This window comes from Dysidea avara, chromosome 12 (assembly GCF_963678975.1).
Source record: "Dysidea avara chromosome 12, odDysAvar1.4, whole genome shotgun sequence".
Lineage (NCBI taxonomy): Eukaryota > Metazoa > Porifera > Demospongiae > Dictyoceratida > Dysideidae > Dysidea > Dysidea avara.
In genome coordinates, this window is record NC_089283.1 from 26,123,239 (window position 1) to 26,146,426 (window position 23,188).

At 41.5% G+C, this 23,188-nt stretch overlaps 4 protein-coding genes across 5 annotated transcripts in view; 2 read left to right on the forward strand and 2 right to left on the reverse strand.

Annotated features, from left to right (window-relative positions):
* Positions 1–14: 14 nt before the first annotated feature.
* LOC136241821 (uncharacterized) lies at positions 15–1,302 on the reverse strand. Its single transcript, XM_066033147.1, has 2 exons — positions 1,156–1,302; positions 15–1,101 (listed from the first exon to the last, which is right to left on the reverse strand). Exons 1-2 carry the CDS (start codon positions 1,189–1,191, stop codon positions 109–111), a joined length of 1,029 nt encoding a protein of 342 aa, XP_065889219.1. The 5' UTR covers positions 1,192–1,302; the 3' UTR covers positions 15–108.
* Positions 1,208–4,534, forward strand: LOC136241820 (succinate--CoA ligase [ADP-forming] subunit beta, mitochondrial-like). The gene is made up of 12 exons (XM_066033146.1): positions 1,208–1,368; positions 1,417–1,652; positions 1,702–1,792; positions 2,345–2,416; positions 2,502–2,604; positions 2,654–2,721; positions 3,002–3,098; positions 3,197–3,358; positions 3,408–3,550; positions 3,595–3,715; positions 4,253–4,347; positions 4,396–4,534. The coding sequence occupies exons 1-12, from the start codon at positions 1,294–1,296 to the stop codon at positions 4,462–4,464; spliced, it is 1,332 nt and encodes a 443-aa protein (XP_065889218.1). The 5' UTR covers positions 1,208–1,293; the 3' UTR covers positions 4,465–4,534.
* On the reverse strand, positions 4,025–13,444 carry LOC136241823 (transcription initiation factor TFIID subunit 9B-like). Its single transcript, XM_066033150.1, has 4 exons — positions 13,245–13,444; positions 13,057–13,193; positions 4,863–4,997; positions 4,025–4,809 (listed from the first exon to the last, which is right to left on the reverse strand). The coding sequence occupies exons 1-4, from the start codon at positions 13,366–13,368 to the stop codon at positions 4,501–4,503; spliced, it is 705 nt and encodes a 234-aa protein (XP_065889222.1). The 5' UTR covers positions 13,369–13,444; the 3' UTR covers positions 4,025–4,500.
* The window catches only part of LOC136241818 (cullin-3-like), a 48,154-nt gene continuing 38,326 nt past the window's right edge, over positions 13,361–23,188 (forward strand). For both annotated transcript variants that reach the window (XM_066033144.1, XM_066033145.1), the window contains exons 1-3: positions 13,361–13,520; positions 13,600–13,709; positions 13,757–13,844. In XM_066033144.1, the coding sequence (XP_065889216.1) occupies positions 13,455–13,520; positions 13,600–13,709; positions 13,757–13,844 (264 nt within the window). In that variant the 5' untranslated portion in view covers positions 13,361–13,454. The remainder of the gene's footprint in view (positions 13,521–13,599; positions 13,710–13,756; positions 13,845–23,188) is intronic.

Genomic DNA, 23,188 nt, shown 5'->3' on the forward strand with positions numbered 1-23,188 from the left:
TTGCTCGGCCGGTATTAAACATGTTAATAGTTTAATCTCAAGTTAAATATATATGGTATTGACAACGTGTGTGTATGTATGGACAACTACAGAGTTACTATAAACTTGTTAGACCACAGACACCTTTTCTATTACACTGCATGGAATGCTTTCACCTTTAAAGCCTCCAGCAATAAACACAGCCTGATGATCATTCTTGTCAGTAAAGACGACTGTTGATACTCCATAACGTGACACTGTTGACAGACCGACTAGCTTCCACTCTTTTGTATCAGCCATGAATTGGTAAATGTCAGAGAAGGGCTCGTCATCTTTGTCACATCCTCCAACCACAAACAAGTTTCCTTGGACAACAAATGGAGTTGTGTTTATGTGAGGGACATCTACTGTAAACTGTATGACATCTGACACCTCCTTATTAGTAGCAAGCAGTTTATCAACATTTTCTATTTTAGCCATCTTCCCACCACAAATGATGAAGGCATCATTATCAACAATGGCACACTTCACATGTCTGTTAAAATGAACAGAGCCGGTTGAGAATGAACAGGAGACATTGTTGTGCTCGTCGGTAATGATAAACGAGTTGTACAGGTAGAAGCTGACAATATACTGTTGACAACACTGGGTGACAAGCAGGTTTGACTTGGAAGATTGTGGTGTACCATCCGACCACTGGCTACATTGAGATGGCTCTGTCAGTGATGTGCGCCAGTATTGTGGAATAACTTTAGAAGTGTAGTATCCCTTGGAGGAAAACATCTGCTTGCTGTATTCTGGCTTTGCTAGTTCTCCAAACATCTTGATCTCTTCCCCACATGCATAACCTCCACACAATTTAGCACTCCCATGGACATTGTCATTAACACAAAGTCGCAGCGCCAGTGATGGCATAGGAGACCAAATGTAACTGTCTTCCTTATCCACGCCTTCCACAAGAGTAGCCACACACCCACTCATCGCACACACATCACCATCCTTCTGAGCTTTCGTCGTGCCAGCCGCTGTACCGAAGTAAACAAAACTCTGCTTGTACTGTGTAGCAAAAAAATAATCACATTTTGTAGAAGTATTCCATCGTTTGATGTTGTTTAAATCCAGCTGCAAAAAAAAACAAGAAGTGCGTTAACTAAGTCTTTTAGCTTCTACCCTCACCTTGCCTGCTGCAGATACACCCTTCAGCTCCGCCATGCTCCGTATAACCTAGTATACGTATTCGGATACTGAAATATACTCCGTCCACTCCTTCTGACGTTTCACGGCATTTTACAGAAATTTTAAAAAGCGGTTGGGATGTATGTTGCTCGAAGGATTGACAGTTGTTTGGTAGGATTCTGTAAGATACTTATATCTCGTTCCACTCCAGAAGTAAGTGTCTTATTAGCAAACTAGTTGTATATTCACCACTTACCTCAGTTATCAAGGCAACAGCGTAGAAACCTGTCACTACACGAATACCAATGTATGAAATTGTTAAAAGACTCTGGCGTCCATGTACCTCGCGGTGAAGTGGCGAGTACAGCTGGCGAAGTAAAAGCACTAGTAGAGTCGTTTGGAGGTCTTGGAGTAGTCAAGGCTCAAGTACACGCTGGGGGCAGAGGAAAAGGACATTTTGAAACTGGTCTTAACGGAGGGGTGCAGTTTCCAAACTCGTGAGGGGTACTGCTTAATAAAGTTCGTATAATATTGCACCAACTATAGTGTAGAAGAGGCTGGAGATATAGCTAATAAAATGATTGGAAAGAAATTGATTACTAAACAGACAGGAGCTGCAGGCAGGATGTGTAGTAAGGTATTATCATTATTAACAAGATATAACAGGAGGGATATCCTATTATTCATGTACCATGTCAGCAGCCATATAAATTATTAGTAGTATGTCACAGCTTGAATTATTTCTCAAATACAACTTGGATAGAATTTGATGATTGAATTTGTAATGGAAGGTTATGATATAATACAGTTATGGAATTTAAGTGTCGTAGGTGATTAATCTCATTACCGTGTTGTCAGTTTGTTAGAGATCATACTAACTACTAACATGACTACAATCACAAGTTCTTAACTGTGATGATGTGGTCCCTTATGATGTCAGGAGTTCTGGACAGCAGCTTATAAGCCGTTTATGAGTTCCTGTTGTGGATGATTGTCAGTCATACCACTGTGGTATAGTTGGAGTTTTGTTTGAAATTTGGATCAGACTTTATGCTCATTGTGGCTGTGTTGCTTGGGTACACAGTAAGATTTTTTGGCGAGATTTGAATTTGCAACCTTTGCCAAAACTTTGTTCCGAGCCAGTTTCTGTTGCTAGCTGGTATAATTACTGTGTATTATCATTACTCAGGTGTTTGTGTGTGAGAAGTTAACTCCTTCTAAAGAATATTATTTTGCTATTGTGATGGATAGAGCATACAAGGTGTGTGCGTGTGTAGTTCATGTCACTGTGTACACATTTTGGAATCCTTACAAGTTACTGAAAATAATTTGGTGGTTGTTATTAGGGTCCAGTGATAATGGCCAGTAATGAGGGAGGTATGGATATTGAAGAAGTGGCCAAGAATAGACCACAGTCTTTAGTATGGCAGCCTATTGACATAATGGAAGGTACAGTCAACATACACACATACGGGGTACTAATGTTACAAGTGCACAGGATTGGATCAGGAGTTGGCATTATCAGTGGTAAAGAAGTTAGATTTCCATCCGGAATATCAGCAAATGGCAAGTTGATAACATGATGGTCCCCAGTCATAATAAGAGATGCGACACCTCTGATCAATATGGAATACTCTATATCTGTCCCAGAGCCTTCTCTGCACAACACATTTCATAGCTAATAAACAACCCTTACTATGTGGTGTCATGTGATCAACCTCCACTGATATCGCAACACAGTATGATAGTAGTGCTTTATAATAAAATATAGGCTAGTGAGTACCACACAGTACATGTGTTATTATAGGCTAGTGAGTACCACATAGTATATGATGTGTTATTATAGGCTAGTGAGCAGATGGTCAAATTATATAAAGTGCTAATAGACAATGATGCTACAATGGTGGAGATCAACCCCATGACTGAGGACAAGAATGGACAAGGTACCACTGTATTATATGTATCACGTGTTACCCATGTGTGTCTCATATCACCCATGTGTTTATCACATGTTACCCGTGTATTGTATTTATACCATTAGTGTATTGTATGGATGTGAAGATGAATATTGATGACAACTCAAAATGGCGGCAGCCACAATTGTTTAGGATGCGAGACTATTCCCAGGAGGACCCCAAGGAGGTTGAAGCGACAGAGTATGATTTGAACTATATCAAACTCGATGGATCTATAGGCTGTGTTGGTGAGTAGGTGTGTCCTGTATCCATGGTAACTGGTTGGATGGCAATTAGTAAATGGAGCCGGACTAGCCATGGCAACAATGGACGTCATAAAGTTGTATGGTGGAGAGCCAGCCAATTTCCTGGATATTGGGGGTGGAGCTAGCAAGGAGCAAGTCACTAAAGCATTTGAGATAATCTGCTCAGATAGTAATGTTAGTGATGTAACTAGTAGGATAGTATAACAGTTTTATTACAGGTGAAAGTGATATTGGTCAATATATTTGGTGGTATTATACAATGTGATGTTATAGCCCGGGGGATTATTGACGCTGTCAGTGAGATCAAGTCATCTATTCCAATAATAGTTAGATTACAAGGTGAGGCTGTACCATAAACAGGACTGTAAACCCTGATGGTTGAGTTTGGGTGTATGCTCTATTAGAGTGTTTGACTGAGCACTATTCAAAAATTATCCTCACAATTCACTTACCATACACAGGGTTACTGTTGTGAGGCCTAAGCTGTTCAGATAGCCTCCAGCAGAAATTGCTGCAACTGTGAAATCTGTGAGATACGAACAATTTCTCCATATCTCTTTGGATACTATGGCAAAGTTATGACTTGGACAAATTGTTATTCAGTCTGTCAGCAGATTTGTTTTTGTGAGCTAAGCTTCAATTTGTAAATTTCCCAAAAAAGGACCTTGCATGCATAACTTGCTGTAACAGTTTTATCATTACCATTGGGGTTGAGAGGGTCTGCAATAGTTTAAATACTTTTAATGAATAATATCACTACAGTAGTTATTGAGATCACATGAAACCATGTGTTGTCAGCCTACCGTTTAACTGTCATCAAAGAAGCTTGTAGCCAGGTATCATCAATACTAGAGCCATAATGGTGTACCCTTGTAGGTAATAATGTGGATGATGCTAAGGCCTTGTTTGCTGAGAATAATATTAACAAGAGAATAGTAAGTGAAGATGACTTTGGCAGAGCAGCTAAACTTGTGAGTCACACCGACTGCTTGTGGTTTGTTTGATGTGTTGTCTTACAGGCAGCCAAACTAGCTAACAAGCCCACACCACCAGAGGAAGGTGGTAGGAGATTTGAAATTCCTCTATGATGACAATTAGATGTGTACATGATATTATTTATATGTTTACGTGTTGTCATTATCAAGTTTCCTCTTCTTACCAGCCAGCTGGTTGCTACCCCCAGCAAGATCTGGCATACTTAACATCGGAGAAGTTGCAGTTAGTGTTGCACCAATGTCCATCTTAGTCGGTGCACTAGTTGTAGCAGACTTTGTCAGTGTCTTTAGAGGGGTACTAGGCACCATTTGTGCCTTCAGTACATTCTGCAACAAGCTTGCTGGCAGGTTGCCCAGTGGTCCCATTTGCACAGGTTTAATGGTGGATAGTGACGAAGACAAGGTAGCAGACAGTGTCACATTAGGTCCAGGTGGAGCCTAGAACATGTCATGTAGATTAGGTGGAATACAAACACTACTAAACAACTTACTGGTTTCTTCACCCTCTTCAGGCTATAGTTATTACTAGTTAGACAATATCTTTCTGGTGGTAATCTAACCCCAAACTTGTCTGGAATTAGTGGCAAAGGTGCAGCATTTTTCTGCCTGGCAATCTCCAGTAACAGCTATAATATCAATTTGTGTAATAGACAAATAATTGAATATACAACTGAATGGAGACATCATGAAGTAGATAGTACTTAATAAATAGGGATTGGTAAGAAATCATATGGCTTCATAATTTTTCAAAAAATGGGCTTTCAATAAGTTTTACCCAAAAAATCCACCTGGAATACATTAGTACTACTGTACCTTGGTTAAACAAAGTGAAAAGTTAAATGTTTTGATGTACAGTAGTTTTAAAGTTTTTTTGAAAATCACCTGGATTTTGTCTGCTTGCCTGCCTGCTGTAAGACCCAGTTGCGCTAGGTGTACAACTCCAGAAATTTCAGACAGCTAAGGTAATTACAGTGGATTCATAATCTGTTGTTCTGATTATGTTCTGTCCACTGCACCATGCTGTTTGCTTTCATCATTCATTCGCTTCTTTGTTCTTCTTGAAGGATAATTAATAGTTGTGGTGCTTAATAATGTGGCACACACCACAACCTAAACATGTGATTTTACGGAAGTGTGAATACATGTGTGTACGATGGTGTAGTACCCAAAGAGTTGTCTTTAGCAACTAACGCTGGGTAGTCGTTCCATAGTCTTACCAGTTTAGCTTTAGCTATTGTAGCTAATAATGCCTTTGAGCGATGGATCCACCTCGGGATCCAGACTTCTAAAAGCGAGGATTCCACTCTTAATGGTGGACTCTCCAGTGATGTTTTACTGTTAAATCATCAACATTTAGGCCATTAGAAATGCAGCTGAAACCTTTAACAGTTGCTGCAATAGCTTTAAAAGACAAAGCGATAATTATTTTTAGAGACGCTTATTGCGTGAGAAGGTAAAAGATAGCTGCTTCAAGCGATATTTATACTATGTGGAAACAAAAGAGCATACTATAGCTAGCTAGACATAGAAGGGCTCTGGGAATCATTATTAATTCACACATTACCATAATTAATATAGTACAAGTAGGGATTCGCAACAGTGACATCATTTCCGTAGGAACTAATAGTTTTGTGTATGGGTAATCCTTGTTACAGGTTTGATGGGTCTTGGTTACGGGCTCAGAATCAGCCTCGCTTGACAAAATGTAATCTTTATACAAATCTTCAGTCATTGGGGACTTAGTTGATGCTTTAAAAAGTCTTGTACCTTGTAATAGCACCACAAAAATTATTGGTGCCATGCCTAAGTGACCATAGCGAAGAAGTTCCAAGACAAACTGGCTGCGTGATTTGATAACACTAATAGTGAATAGGAAACAGTCAAGGTAAATTCAAGAAGAAACAAAGTAGAGTTAGTAAGATATCGCCACTCAAATTCCCTACCCTTAACGAGGATTGCCCGTAGTGATGTCACTGTTGTGAATCCCTACTTGTACTATGTCGATACTGAGGTGTCACGGTTGAATAGGTTAAACTTATGACGTATGCAACCTCTTCAGATAGTAGATGTTTTGTATAACTGTAAGTGCAACCTTATCAGTATGGTAGGGATAAATGTTGCTGCTAAGATTTGTCATAGAAACATCACAGATTGGTTTTAAAGGAGACTAAATAGCATTGCAAACAAGAAAACCTATTAAATTAAAAAACCCAAACTTTGGTCTGCCTGACCACAGAGGATAACAGCATTAATCCTTGACACATCAATTGGAAACTTTTGTACATGCCACTGTAGCCTGGATCTATTAGAGGTTATAAGAACTTTAAGGGGGCACGCTACTAATTCTCATGCAAAATCTTGGTTTTCATTGATCTGTGCATCCCCTTTTGCATCAGATGTGTTTGTGGTAATTAAAAATCACCATCTCCAGTTAGTACTGAGACTCAGTTTAGTATTTTAGACCTAAAGAATGAGAATTCTACAAATTTTGAATCTGGTTTCACACTTGAATCTGGTTTCACAATTTTAGCAAAAATTGTGAAACCAGATTCTAAAATGCTAAAATTACAGTATAAAACCAGATTTTAAAATGCTAAAATTACAGTATTTTGTAACCACCCCATAATTTGTACATACTTCAGATGATTTCAGTCAGATTTGCACTGAACAGAAGTTCAATGTCTCAACTACAACATGTGTTATTCATCAGGTGGAGAACAGCATCTGTGTTGGTTTTACAGCTTCATATAAAACACATAATTTACGGAAGCCATAGGACATAGTTGCTTGCCCCCTTAAGTATCTATATATCTAGGGCCACTCCAACTTGATGTCTTCTTTCCTGTCCACTGCCCGCATGTTTTTTTTAGTCAAGCCAGAAAATTTCATAAACTGAGTACGTGTATTAGGTGATTGTTTTAGCCTGGGTTCTTACTAGAGACAATTGAACACATGAGTCTTGTGTGGCCAGACCATACTCTCTGTGTAGCACTAAGTGTCTAGATGCAAGCAGGTACTTAATCCTTGTGGCTATCAAACGGTATGGTAGTATTGTTTAAGTAGATGACGTAAAATATCACCTTTAAAATCATCCTAGAAACATCTTACATAACAAAAATCACCTTTACGGAATAATATTAGTCCATCTTACATCAAATACGCATTAAAACACTTACAGGCAGTAGGATAATGAATTTTGACAAAAGATCACTGAAACTCAAATTTTCGTCTGCCTTCCTACCTGACCACAGTCACAAGGCTGGAGGCCAAATGAAACAGTGTACGACCAAAATTTTACGCCACAATAACAAACTCACCAGTAGGATGTGCCTTTTGGGGTTCCGACAACTGTGTGCCCCCCTGCGCCTTGTTTTTCCTTTTATCTTCAATCAGGCTGGTCTTCGTCCTTCTTCATGCAATGAAACCATATTGAGGTGTTAATTTTCCCTATCAACAATTTCCTTGAGCAGCATATTTAGGCACTATGAACATATTTAAGCACTTACACTCAGTAGATACCAGTAACTATAGACCATTTCCATGTGATACGGAGACGCTGGATATTACTGAGTTCGGATACGCTGGTAGGCAAGGAATCAATGCGCTTAGGAATGGAGCTCAGTCAGTTACGTCAGCCTGAGGAAACTCAGGAAAGCAAAGTGAAATGTTTCTTCTTAATGGCCAGGGGCTGGGGCAGAAGAATTAACTGGTATTTTATCAGGAATGATGCTTAAACAGTTGAAGCTATTGGTGAAGGATTGCAACATACACCTCACTGGATCTTCGGAGAAAGGTGAAGTGAGGGACAGAATACTGGCTATGGCAAGGAATTGTGCGATTCGAGGAAAGCACGATGAGGACGATGATGAAGCAACAGGGATATCGTACATAACAGATGAGGTTAAAAGTGTGTTGAGGATCCTTCGCTACTTTCCAGGGTGACAGAATGGGGCAAGGAACTTGGTGAAAAGTTAACAGATTTCACATTGGTGAATATTATAGTGTATCTAGTCTATGGACGGGACAAGACCTTCGATATGCATGCACTACGAGCTCACAAGTCCCTGAAGGCTTACAAATTCTTCTACGATGGATTTGCGAAAAACGTATGGGTTTATGGATGCCAGGCCACCAATGATTTGTCTCCTCGAGTGTTGTATTTCCGTGCCTTTGTTTACCATTCACTACTTGTGATGCTCCCCTGGAAGTCTTTGTTGCTTTGAATTAGGGCTGAAACAAATACTAATACTCGGAGAGTACTCGCTAAGGATTTGGTACTCGGATAGTAAAATTGGTACTCGAGTACTCGTTAACATCATGTGACCCAGCTCACATGATGTATTGTCATCAGGGAGTGACATAATGAAGGCTGTAGAGTTTTGATTTCAGGGACACTAACATCAGTACTTTAATACAGTGTGTGTATCATTGTTGTTACTTGAAAAGCTGTAAACTGTTTAAGGTTGGTACAATTAACTCTAGAGAGTACTCGAATACTAAAAAACCATGATCGTTTCAGCCCTACTTTGAATGGTGATACTGGAGATGTTTATGCTGGCTAGTGCTCCTGTGTGTCTGGGTAAGTACCTAGCAGTCCTAATACTGAAAGTGTTAAGGCCTAAGCAGCAGATAGAAACTCCATTAGCTATCACCACTAATGCAGTAAACCTAGACCCACTAGCTATATTGTGTTTAGTACCAACTGTTGCAGTTAGACACTGTTCCTAATTATAATATGAATGCTAACTCAATGTTCTGATTAGCCACATGCTTGCAGGTTAAGTCAAGCTTGTAACCACATTGCTGCTCTGCTTTGTTATAATGATTACCATCCAAATGATGCTGATTTTCCTACAGATAAGTCCAAAACTTCCATAGCTATGACATGGAATCAGCCACCTAAAAAGGTTGTCACTTCGGCCCGTGCCACTTCCATGACATTTGTCAAGCCTACTGATGGGGATGATCCTGAACTAGATCACAACAATCAAACGGAGTACATTTGATCCTCGCCAGCACCAACACAGGATTTTAGATACAGATGCGGTAAATAAACTTTTATACTCTGTTCCATCTACAGGGCTACAGCAGTTCTGGAGAAGTTGCGATACCTCAAAAGTTGCTATGCTCACCGAGTCATTATGTCATTTATAGTCAGATTCATCCCATGACATCACACCACTTCTACCCATCTACTGATGATTGCCACAGATATTTAGATAGCATGAGACTGCCCATGACAACAGTGGAAGACATAGAAATTGCAACACATGACCAACCAGACTGTGAGCTTTGGTATGCCTTGCGGAATGGTAGACTGACCAGTTCAAGGTTTGGTGAAATCTTTCCCCGACGACCAACAACTGACAACTTGTCAAGGGTATGGTGGGCCTATCAAATGTTCAACCCCTGCAATGAGGTGGGGAAAGGATAATGAGGAAACTGTCTGCAAAATTTATGTTGAAAATAGAGCAGCTGAAGATATGATCGTTACATGCAGTGGATTACATTTATTGGCAGAGAAGAGTTATTTGGGTGCTTCCCCTGATGGACTGGTACTATGTTCTAGTGTTGACACTTTGTGCAATGGCTGCTTGGAAATAAAATGCCCATACTACATAGAAGGATGTGTATCAGTTGAGTTTGCTCCTAAGACCATTGCAGAGAAGTTTGGCAACAAGTTTTTCATGAGAAGTAAGGTGGATGGAAGTCTGTATTTACCACATGATCATGTGTACTGTGCTCAAGTACAAGGGCAGATGGCTATTTTAGAAGTGGAGTGGTGTGATTTTGTTGTATTTAGCGGAGGTGAAATGGTTGTTGATCTTATCCTAGCTGAAGTAGAATACTGGAACAATCTGAGTGAGAAGCTTGATGGATTTTATGTTCAGCACGAGGGACCATAGCACATCGATAAAAAGTACGTAGTGTACAATATTAAATCACAGTAAAACAATAAGAAGTGTTATATCCCTACTGTGCATTTCCATTATGGTATCTTGAGCACAGTAGGGATATAAAACTTCTTATTGTTTTATTGTGATTTAATACCGTACACTACTCCAGTTTGTTTCAGTACTTTTAATCGATGTGCTATGGTCCCTACTCAGTTGAAAAATTCCAAATTTTTCTGTGTACTTGTTTGTTAACTTTTAAAATAAATATTATTTTTATGACTGGTGAACCCACGCACATCTGAAATGGTGCCGCGCACCCCAGCTATATACAAGCTGGTACATCTCCAAGGAAAATAACGTTTAAATGATGCAGGCATCCACTGCAATACTTGGTCTCTGGTAGGAAAAGGGAACAACAGTTTAAGTTCCTTTGACAGAAACAAAATCCATGTGCAAATAGTCTGCTGTAAGTGGCTTTGCTGATCTGTAATCTGATTGAAACATCAAAAGCTTCTAGTCCACACCTAAGCTGAATCAATACTGAGAAAAGTAGGTCTACAATTGTTAGGCCAGCAAATGGTTGGAAATAAAATGATCTGAACAAACACGGTCTCCTGTTCCAGGGCGCCATGGTGATCCATCTTCATTCTTCCTGTTAATAAATGCTAACCAACGACAGCAACACTCAAGCTTGGGAGGAATTCAATAAAAACTATGGGGAATTCCCTTCTTTTGTCTGGTTTTACACCCAACAACCGCACAAGTTGTTGGCATTGTTTAACGCAACCACACAAGTTGCCTACCAGTGTTAAATTTCTGTAATATCCTACTTTATTCCGTGTCACGTGGAAATCATCTATATGACAGCTAATAATGATCGAGCACCGAGATGACACCTCTTAATTAACCCTTCGAGGACCAAAGTCCAATATATTGGGCGCAAGTACATGGGCTGGTATAAGCTGTTATAACTACTTATTAGAACACAATAGAAAGAATTCGCTAACACCACGATACTCACCATGAAATCCCTGACAAAATCACACCAAGTATCACTTTGTTTGAAAAGAATCTCCGCTGCTAGGCTGTCAAGAAAAAGTATCTCTTCCATTTTCGTCCGCCATTACTCTACACCTGCTACCATATCTCGATGGTACTTAGTCCTAGCGTATCACACTAAACGCCATTAGACTCAGCACGTGATGACAATTCGATTTGTATACAAAAGATCATGTGACTACCTCATGAATTCACGATAAAGAAATAATGAAGCAGACGTTCAGTGGAGATGATATCGCCCATTCATTGCTTCATATCACAAGTACTGTTTTGTGTAGAACAAAACTGTTATGATATTATTGTTGTGTATGAAATTACCATTAAGTTAATACCAAACAATAATCCGTCTTCATTTTACAGAAGACCACTGCTTTCCTTATAACACAAAGTTACATGTTCCTCCATACTTGAAAATTAATTTGGTCCTCGAATCTATTTACTTTATTACAATGACACATCCCATTACTATTGGTCTAGCTGTATTCATAATGCTAGCACAGTGAAAATATGAAATAGTGACACCCCCTTGGTAGAAAGGCTGAAGATACTCTAATACAGCAGTCACCCTAATAGAACAGTCACACTTGTATAGTTGTATGCTATAAGAAAAAACACTTTTTATCCTACTTCATTTTTAAGTTAATATAATTATGTAATGACATGTACAAAACACGTGTAATCATATATATGGATAGTAGTGAACAAAATGCGAGTTTACTTAGCCTCAGGTTTGAGACTGTTTTTCTAAATAAACCACATTATCAGGAGAGAGGTAGACAGTAGTTTAGGTAATGCAGGTTAGTTTGACCCGTGCTGGGAAAGTTACGGCTGATAATAGGCAACAAAAAAATGCGTGGGCACAAGGATATTGACACTGAAAAGTACGATAGAAGAGTCTCACAACGTTTATTTCGACAAATGGACATACAATAGTTCATTGAAGTGTTGTTTAGTGACAATTGCTTTCTCAAGTTGAGTCAAAGAGTCATTTTATTCGGTAAAACCAACCCGATACCCAAATAACGATTTTCCCAACTTCTGTTCTATGTCCTGAGTAAATTTCATGCAAAATGAATCACCAAAAGCCATGTTGTAGCCTCTTGAAGGAGCCCCGCCATTGAATTTGCAGAAGTTGTGGATTTTAATGTCATTTTGAGTGATCGCTCTATAGACCTTATTCATCTAGAACAGTAAGTACCCTCTGATGTCATGCAGAGCCATACAAGGATCCCTATTTACCATGGTGATGATGGCTTTTTGGATGCCATTTTTAAGTTCCAAGTATGATGGTTCCTATCATGTTACCATAGTTATGGTACTGCAAATGGTGAATTTGGCAGAGAACTGTGATGTTACTATGGTTTTGGTACTGCAAATGGCAAATATTGGCGGATAACTCCTTTGCAATGGTTATAAGTGCTATGAAATTAATAATTAATTCAGTGAACAAGGTTCTATAGCAATGGGTGTATGCTTTGTACCATTACCCCCAGAGTGATTACATAGACACCACCCTCACGTGATCACCGACATTATTTAATACTACACAGGTTCTAATAGTTCTTGTGCGATAACAAAAACAAGCGAAATCATGTGCATAGGGTTTTGACCAATCAAATTAATTCATTTTTGAACTTCAAACTATAATTACCACACATGACTTCCGCTTTAAAATTTTCGACGCGCAAGAACTATTAGAACCTGTGTATAGCACGTCATACTGACTTACTTCACGCGGGGGCGGGGGAGTAAATGAGTGATCCATTTTATTTTCTATCGCGAGCCGCACATCTGCAACATCGACCTCCTTCTTCTTTGCATGTTCCGAGTACACTTTAGCATCTTCTAACACGTTAGTGACGTATCCTAAGGGTGTGCGTTATATTAGAGTAGTAATATACTCGTATTATAGCGCACTGTACACAAATTCCAACATCTGATGTACAACCATTGGGTCGTATTCTGTGACTCCCATTTCCTTCAGGATCGCCTCCATTACTTCAGCGTCCCTTGGTCCAGACACTAGCCCGCTATCAGTCATCCTACCGTATATTTCTAATCTTTGTTCGAATAAATGGGATAGCTGACTGTGTTGTGTCTTCTTGTAATAATCAGCACGCAGCAGCGATGAGTACTAGGACAAGTGGGGGACCTAAGAAAGAAGCGAGCAAGATGAAAATCAAGCCGTTCCCGGTAAACATAGCTGTACCTGTTTGCTTCTAAATAATGCCTCCGATCATGAGCCAGCTTAGCTTATTCCTTATCCCCACAGCCAACTATGGACCCCAAAACAGAAGAGGCTAGTTGGACTCTTCTTAAAAATGCTATACGCGAGATACAGAAGAAAAACAATAGTGGACTAAGCTTCGAGGAGTTATACAGGTGATGTGTGCTGTGCTTGGCCACTAGTTCACTATATACCATTATAGGAACGCTTACACTTTAGTGCTGCACAAACAGGGCAAGAAATTGTACACAGGAGTTAGTGATGTTGTAAAGGAACACTTACAGAATGAGGTGGGTGTCGTAATGGCCACAGTAATATTATATATTTACTTGCTGCTTTGTGTTGTGTGTGATGGTTGGAACTATATAGTTATGTAATGAAGGCTTGCATCAAGAGTTCATACTTGTATTATGAACTTTTGCAGCATGTATTCATTGGACCTTCAGGGGTTAATCTAGGGGGGGGGGGGGGGGGGGGGGGCACAGGCCCCCTCTGGGTTAGCTATTGCCCCCCCTAGGTTTATACCTAAAGCCTTGAGAAATGGAAAGGTTTAATTGATCCCAAAGTTGTATAATCCAATGGTCAATATTCAATGGCATCACAGTAAAATTTCACCAAAATTGAGTATATTTACACCTAAATTTTCAAAATTTTCCTGGGGGAGCATGCCCCCAGACCCCCCTAGAATCCGAAGCGACTTACTTCGCCCCCTCTAGGTTAATATTCTGGGTTGAGCCCTGTCCTTTATTGAAGACACACTGGCGACTACTATGCATGGCTACATTTAACTGTTTAATAATTATGATCCAGTGGCATGTGGGACTGAATACCAGTGCGCAAGGGCCTGGGGGGTAATATTGTATGTTGTCTGTATTGCCACATTACTAACGCTCTTTATGCATAAAAGTTTCATATATTGACAAGACCCAATTGTCATCCTCCAAAAACAATTTGTGGAGGACCACAGACTGTGTAAACTGTTATTAATACAGCTGGGTAGACTACTTCGCCAGTTAACACCAGGTCCCTATTAATACAGAGCTCTGGGTAGACTACTTCACCAGGTTCCCATTAATACAGCTGGGTAGACTACTTCACCAGGTCACCATTAATACAGCTGGGTAGACTACTTCACCAGTTAACACCAGGTCACCATTAATACAGTTGGGTAGACTACTTCTCCAGTTAATACCAGGTCCCCATTAATACAACTGGGTAGACTACTTCCCCAGTTAACACCAGGTCACCATTAATACAGCTGGGTAGACTACTTCACCAGTTAATACCAGGTCACCATTAATACAGTTGGGTAGACTACTTCTCCAGTTAATACCAGGTCCCCATTAATACAACTGGGTAGACTACTTCCCCAGTTAACACCAGGTCACCATTAATACAGCTGGGTAGACTACTTCACCAGGTCACCATTAATACAGCTGGGTAGACTACTTCATCAGTTAACACTAGGTCACCATTAATACTGCTGGGTAGACTACTTCACCATTTAACACCAGGTCCCCATTAATACAGTTGGGTAGACTACTTCACCAGTTAATACCAGGTCCCCATTAATACAGCTGGGTAGAGTACTTCACCAGTTAACACCAGGTCCCCATTAATACAGCTGGGTAGACTACTTCCCCAGTTAACACCAGGTCACCATTAATACAGCTGGGTAGACTACTTCACCAGGTCACCATTAATACAGTTTGGTAGACTACTTCACCAGTTAATACCAGGTCACCATTAATACAGCTGGGTAGACTACTTCACCAGGTCCCCATTAATACAGCTGGGTAGACTACTTCACCAGGTCACCATTAATACAGCTGGGTAGACAACTTCTCCAGTTAACACCAGGTCACCATTAATACAGCTGGGTAGACTACTTCACCAGTTAACACCAGGTCACCATTAATACAGCTGGGTAGACAACTTCTCCAGTTAACACCAGGTCCCCATTAATACAGCTGGGTAGACTACTTCACCATTAATACAGCTGGGTAGACAACTTCACCAGTTAACACCAGGTCACCATTAATACAGCTGGGTAGACTACTTCACCAGTTAACACCAGGTCCCCATTAATACAGCTGGGTAGACTACTTCACCAGGTCACCATTAATACAGCTGGGTAGACTACTTCACCAGTTAACACCAGGTCACCATTAATACAGCTGGGTAGACTACTTCGCCAGTTAACACCAGGTCACCATTAATACAGCTGGGTAGACTACTTCACCAGGTCACCATTAATACAGCTGGGTACACTACTTCACCAGGTCACCATTAATACAGCTGGGTAGACTACTTCACCAGGTCACCATTAATACAGAGCTCTGGGTAGACTACTTCACCAGTTAACAACAGGTCCCCATTGATACAGCTGGGTAGACTACTTCACCAGTTAACACCAGATCCCCATTAATACAGCTGGGTAGACTACTTCACCAGTTAACACCAGGTCCCCATTAATACAGCTGGGTAGACTACTTCGCCAGTTAACACCAGGTCCCCATTAATACAGCTGGGTAGACTACTTCACCAGTTAACACCAGGTCACCATTAATACAGCTGGGTAGACTACTTCGCCAGTTAACACCAGGTCCCCATTAATACAGAGCTCTGGGTAGACTACTTCACCAGGTCACCATTAATACAGCTGGGTAGACTACTTCACCAGTTAACACCAGGTCACCATTAATACAGCTGGGTAGACTACTTCACCAGTTAACACCAGGTCACCATTAATACAGCTGGGTAGACTACTTCACCAGGTCCCCATTAATACAGCTGGGTAGACAACTTCACCAGTTAACACCAGGTCCCCATTAATACAGTTGGGTAGACTACTTCACCAGTTAATACCAGGTCCCCATTAATACAGCTGGGTAGACTACTTCCCCAGTTAACACCAGGTCACCATTAACAGCTGGGTAGACTATTTCCCCAGTTAACAACGCGCCCCCAGCCCATTCATGTTGCAGAAGAGTGAAGCACCATAGCCAAGTGGTTAGGGGTAATCGAAAGGTTCCAGGTTTAAAATACCTGATTATACCAATTTGATGTTGTTGTTTCCTTAAGCAAGAAACTTTACTCACACTGTTCCAGCGTACCCAGCTGTATATTGGGCAGCCTGGTACACTATTCTCTTTGTTTGCAAGGACGACAACTTGTCAGAAAAGACAGATCTTCGCAAAGCTCCAAAAATTGTAGCAGCACAGGACACTCTAGCAGTCAACTCTGCATTCACACCATTATGGCACTCCATCACAGACCCTAGGTAGCAAAAGCTGACACAGACTCAATAACACTGCCACCAATGTGAATAGGGTCTAAATCAATCTGAGTCACTCACTTCCCAGCAACCAGAAATTTGGTGTTAGGGATACCGATAGTTAATCCACGAACTTGTACCACCTTAGCTAGTTTCCTCTTGAGGCCCTCTAAAGTTGCTCGGACTATAGGAGAATCTGTTGGAGATGGGACTCTTGCCATCAAGTGTGCCCACGCGATCCCATAGGCCATTTTCTCTACTGCTGACTTTGAGCACTTTGTCTCAGCCAAGTGCTGCTGATACAGTACAGCATGTCCCTCATTGACCAGGAAGACAGCTAAATTGTGTGCTGAAGCCCATTCCTTCCAGCTCCTGTAGGCACCCGAGGTTGTTGATGATGTGGCTTTGCATTGCAGCACTGTTGCTGGTAAATCTGTAGCTAGCCTCTTGAGCTCGGCATCCTCCAAGCCTTTAAAACTTGTCCACATTCCTGACGTCAACACATCTGAAAAACAAAATTTACCGTAATATTAAAATGCAAATCAAGATCCCTTCAGTAATGACGAATTGTGACCCCTCCTTATTAATTTATTAATGTTTGTTTACTCTCCCAACCCTCCTGACTGTCACCTCAACACTATGTGCTACTAGATCCTGTATATCCTGGTGTCCAATTACCTTGACAGAAAACCAGTACTTCCAGACTGTATACTTATTCCTAGCACACTATTAACTTTAATAAAACAAAATTGGTCGCTCAATCCTATCACCCAGTTAACAACGAAACAAATTTGGTACTTCAGGCTGGTCACCTATTCCTAGCACAACATTAACCTCAATAAAACAAATCCAGTACTACCAGACTGGTCACTGCTAAACTCAATAAAACAAATCTAATACTGGCCACTTATTCTTAGACCTTAGCGCACAATTAACCTTAACAAACAAGCCTTAGGCTGGCCACTCACCCCCCAGCACATGACTTCCCTTACAGTCTTGATATATATTTAATTAGATGACAATCACTAAATTGTAGTACCCAAATGACCTCACCACTGGCATCAGTTCGGTACTTAATGCTGGCCACCTCCTAATCCTAGTACTAACAATTAGCTACATCACACTTGCATACTGCAATTAACTTTCAACTACCAAATAATATAATTAACCACCGTAAAGGCACTCTGGGATGCTTGTTTAAGTTGAAGCAAAAATTGAACTGAATTGCCAATAGATTGCACACTGGGAAGGCATTGCCTGATTTGCCGGGTACAATCGGCCATTGCTCTTTGTTAATTACCCTTACAAATTACCCTTACATTAGTCCCTTACAAATGTAGCTGGCTTCGACCCGTCTGGTAAGATTATTGGCCAAAATGGAGCTGATAACCAACACGGGTCCCCTTAGCCCATGTACTCTGTGCATGACGTATCACCCTTGGGACAAGTTATGGCAGTGGGCACACCCATTTAGTGTCCTGCCCCCAGTTGCAGGTGAATGCGTCGACTGCCTCAGTGCTAGGACACCAATACCTGGAGTTGAATCGTGGGAGCTTTGTATTCAAGTGATCTGTATATCTATCTACTGAATGTGGCCCCCAAAGCTGATCAAACTCCTGGAATACAAAAGGCTGTATGGCCCAGTCATCCCTATCCTGGAGATGGCTCAGGTAATCTGCTTGCAGGTTCTCTGTACAAGGGATCCATTCTGGATCAATGCGAATCAGGTTCCATGAAGCAACGGAAAATATTGCTAGCGCTTCTTCCTGCAGGGGTGGATTCCTACTCCCTGTGTCAAGGATTCTGACAACATTCTGGTTGTCTGAGAACCAACGTATTCTCTTATTCCTGAGCTTTGGTAACAGAGACTCAAGTACCATCCGCACAGCTCTCAGCTCTCTCCATGTGGAGCTCTTTATTCTCTCCTCAGCTGACCATGCCCCTTGGGCAACATAGCACCTATGCTCCACCATGAAGCCTCCGTAGCCTGTGTCATTTGCATCAGAGTATACTACTCTCACCGCTGAGGGGCTGTGCCAAATCTCTTGGCCGTTGATACTGTCAATCTGATCCAGCCAAAACTGCAGCTCTGCTGTTGCCTCAGCTGTCGGTGAGGGACTGACACCAGTACTGTTGGCTGTTCAGCAATTAGTACATACCCTAGTCATGAGCCAGCTGACCAGGCCCACAGCCAAGGACATGGAAATTATCTTGCTGATAATGCTAGCCAGTTGGTGGGTCTTCAGGTGGCCCGCCTGTACCACCAGGCTCAACTGCCCTTTCAAGGCTGCAGTGTTTTCTTCTGGGACGGATATCATCCCTCGGCCCAAGTCCAGGTCAAAACCAAGCCATGAGGTTTGTTGGGATTGCATCCAGGAGCACTTAGCCGTATGCTCCACTTAGCTGTATGCTCCACTAACCCTTCCTTTACCAAGTCCCCTCTTACCCTATAACTAGCACCTTTTGTGTCTGACTCACCTGATACTGCTACAATCCCGTCATCAAGATAAAGCAGAGCTCTCAAGCCCTAGCCACGCCAGTATCTGATCAGTGGCCTCAGTAACTTGGTGAAAGCATTGACGGCAGCATGGGGCCTGGCTGGTGCCATTGTGGGCTGTAATAATAGAATTGAAAACTCAATAATCGACACGTGTTACAACCAAACTCCAATTACAGCACACTCACTCTAATTAAGGCACACAATCCAATTACTGGTATATGTTACAACAACAATAATCATACATACATTTACAAGATCATTTTACAATATTATCAATAATAATAATAATAATAGTTCCAGTTCACAATGTTACATTCGCCCCCTCCAGATGAAGCTTGACCACAAGCTTATGGTCTATAATACTCGGGTGGTCTTCTGTTTCTTTGGGGATAGCGTGGGGTCACAGTTTGTTCAGCTGGAGAGAGTACAATATGGTCAACTGAAGGAGGGGCCCAGTCTGTACACTCATGTCTGTTGTTGATGTCATCTAGTTCAGCGGTGTCAAGTTGGCCTGGAATATAACGATGTTGTAATCGATTAGTATGCACAACTCTAGTACGTCTGCCATCACAAATTTCTGCAGTAATGGGACTTTTCATAGATTTAATAACCCACTCCCCTTCCCACCTAGGATCAAGTTTCCCTGCTGTAGGGATAGACAACCAAACTAGGTTGCCTACAGCAAATGCAGGTTGCTTGGTACATTGGTCATAATGGAGCTTTTGCGAACAAGCCGCTTTGGAGATGTTAGTGTGGACAAAGTCTTGTAGTTCTGCAAGTCTGGCTTGAATTTGAGCCAGGTAAGATTGTGGGTCATAACCTAATTGTGTTGCCATTGGACATGGTGATGGATGCCTGCCATACAAAAGCAAAAACGGAGAAACTCCTGTTGTGGTGTGTTGGGATGTTCTATAAGCATACAATACATATGGCAGGTAAGTTTCCCAGTCACTCTGTGACTCAACATATGTTCGCAACAGCTTTAGCAAGGTCCTATTGAACCTTTCTACCATACCATCCCCTTGGGGGTGGTATGGAGTAGTCCGTGATTTTTGAACACCGAATGCATGTAAGACTTGCGTAAACACTGCACTTTCAAAGTTACGACCTTGATCAGAGTGTAATATTTGGGGTGGACCATATGTGCTAAAAAACTTGATAAGCTCTGTTGTGATACGAGACGCTGTTTGATCTGGAAGGGGGATGGCATCAGCCCACTTAGTAAAATAATCCTGTATCACCAGCAAATAGCGATTATTATTTGTTGACATTGGCACTTGCAAGATGTCCACCGCTATCATTTGCCATGGCTGACCAATGGGGATGTTTTGTAATGGTGCACGTTGTGGCATGGGCAGTTTTGACTGCTGGCAGGTGGAGCATTGTTTACAGTATTCCTCAACGTCCTTGGCCATATTGATCCAGAATGCATCACGACGTAAATGTTCAAGCGTCTTGTGTGCTCCCAAGTGGCCAGCTGTCAGAGCATCATGGTTACGGTTGAGGGCATCTTTCTTGAGACTTGGGGGCAGAAGGGGCACTGTGACCATCTGCTGCATAGGACTGGGTGAATACTGGTGGCATAGTACACCATCAATTACTTTGAGTTGGTGCCAAAGCTGTTTATACCTATAGAGTGGTGGTTTATTCCACTTTGCACTCTGTGGACTATCTGTCAAAGCCAGACGGGCTTGAAGAACAGTTGACAAGATGGCGTCCTTAGACTGACTGGTACGGAGGTCCTCATGAGAGTAAAGCGGTAAGCTTATGGTAGCAGCACATAGTGAGGTTGTAACACGGGAAAGTGCATCAGCATTACTGTTCGCAGATCCTTTACGGTAAACAATTGCAAAATCGTATTCCTGTATAGCCAGAGACCATCATCACAGCATACCTTCCATCTTTTGTGCTGATAGCCATTGCAATGGAGCATGGTCTGTATATAATTTAAATCATCGACCAAGTAAGTAGTGGCGGAATTGCTTCAATGAAAACACAATGGCTAAGCATTCTCGCTGAATGACACTGTAGTTGCGCTCTGATTTAGTGAGAGACCGACTAGCATAAGCAATTGGGTGCCCATCTTGCTCTAAAACAGCTCCTAGACCAACTGCACTAGCATCTGTTTCGAGTATGAATTCTGCAGCATTTGGGCCAAACAAGGGGTAAGAAAAGACTGGTGCCTTAGTTAAACATTGCTTAAGCATTTCAAAGGCATTTACACAGTCACCATTCCATGAAAAGGTCATGCCATCATGTGTAAGAGAGTACAAAGGAGAGGCAATATTAGCAAATTGTCTATAATATGAAGCCAGGCCAAGAAACTGGCTCACCTCAGTGGGATTGGTTGGAGTGGGCCACGTTACAACTACCTGTACCTTGTTGGGATCAGGTGACATACCTGTACCTTGTTGGGATCAGGTGACATACCTGTACCTTGTTGGGATCAGGTGACATACCTGTACCTTGTTGGGATCAGGTGACATACCTGTACCTTGTTGGGATCAGGTGACATACTTGTACCTTGTTGGGATCAGGTGACATACCTGTACCTGAAAACACATGGCCTAAGTAGTGCACAGCATTCATTCCTATGTGACATTTTGAGCCCCTCAAGGTTAAACCAGCATCCAGCAAACGTTTAAACACTATAATTATCAAGATGTTCCTTATGAGAGACTTCACTTTGGGAATGAACGAGAATATCATCTAAATAGATGGTGACAAATGGGAGACCCTGTAGTGTTTTATCCATCAGATGCTGAAATGAACTGGGAGCTCCTGATAGCCCAAATGGTATTCTGCAGAACTCGTACAGCCCCATGCCAGGACCAGGACAAAGGGCAGTCTTTTCACGATCTTCAGGGTTGACTGGTAGCTGCCAGTAGCCACTATGCAGGTCAAGGGTGGAGAAAACCCTTGACCCTGCAAGTTTGTCCTGCACCTCATCAGGAAGGGGTAAGGGATAGGAATCCTTTGTGGTCCGTTTATTTAACTCCCTAAAATCAATACATATTCTTAATTGCCCAGATTTTTTGGGGACAAAAACAGCTGGTGCCATCCAGTGACTTTTACTACGTGTAATAATGCCTTCATCTAACATTGTTTGAAGTTGCTGGCTTACTTCCTCACGATACTGGGCTGGAATACGCCTAGGTGGCACTTTTGCTGAGTTGCCAGATGTAGGAATATAGTGCCAAGCATCCTCAGTATACCCTGGTTTGGTACAAAACAGAGTGTGGTATTGCTCAAGAAGATATTTAGAACCAGTGAGTGTGCATGCAGGCAGCTCAACATTTGGCGGGGAATTGTAATTAGGAACAGCACAATCATCTACTACATCAACCTCTGATTCTTGGTCAACTGAAATGGCACAAACTTGGGTAGCATTGATTTTGCTGCTTCATATATTGGAACAACTTGGGCTATGGCCATACTATTTTCTGTTAAAGCATCTCTCTTTTGGGAACTGCTACGTACTACTACTGGGGTTTGTGTAAAGTCTAATATCAACTCATTTTTTTGCAAAAAGTCGATTCCAAGAATCACAGGAGCCACAAGGGTTTTTACTACAATAACTCATGTATGACACATAACTCATCCAACTGTACTGGGGCCTTCACATGTTTTATGATCGGCAAACGGTCACTTGATGCTGTTACCAACCGAATTTGTCTTGCTGATGACACTTGAACAACATTACCAGCACCTTTCAGAGCATCAATGAGACTGATGACCCAGAGTCCAGCATTAACTCCACTGATGCACCTCCCAGCCTTCCCTTGATAAGTGTTGCTGTGGACTTAACTGCTGCTACTGTGATGATTGTGTTTTCATTGTGCATGTATAAGTCACTT

Coding starts and splice junctions, on each gene's coding strand:
- LOC136241823 (XM_066033150.1), bottom strand. CDS start 13,368: ATGACTGATAGCGGGCTAGTGTCTGGACCAAGGGACGCTGAAGTAATG. Junction 13,194..13,244: donor GATGTTGGAATTTGTGTACA/GTGCGCTATAAT, acceptor GCACACCCTTAG/GATACGTCACTAACGTGTTA. Junction 4,998..13,056: donor CTCCCCCGCCCCCGCGTGAA/GTAAGTCAGTAT, acceptor TTGATATTATAG/CTGTTACTGGAGATTGCCAG.
- LOC136241821 (XM_066033147.1), bottom strand. CDS start 1,191: ATGGCGGAGCTGAAGGGTGTATCTGCAGCAGGCAAG. Junction 1,102..1,155: donor GTGTATCTGCAGCAGGCAAG/GTGAGGGTAGAA, acceptor TTTTTTTTGCAG/CTGGATTTAAACAACATCAA.
- LOC136241820 (XM_066033146.1), top strand. CDS start 1,294: ATGTATGTTGCTCGAAGGATTGACAGTTGTTTGGTAGGATTCTGTAAG. Junction 2,417..2,501: donor TGATGGATAGAGCATACAAG/GTGTGTGCGTGT, acceptor GGTTGTTATTAG/GGTCCAGTGATAATGGCCAG. Junction 3,716..4,252: donor AATAATAGTTAGATTACAAG/GTGAGGCTGTAC, acceptor GTACCCTTGTAG/GTAATAATGTGGATGATGCT.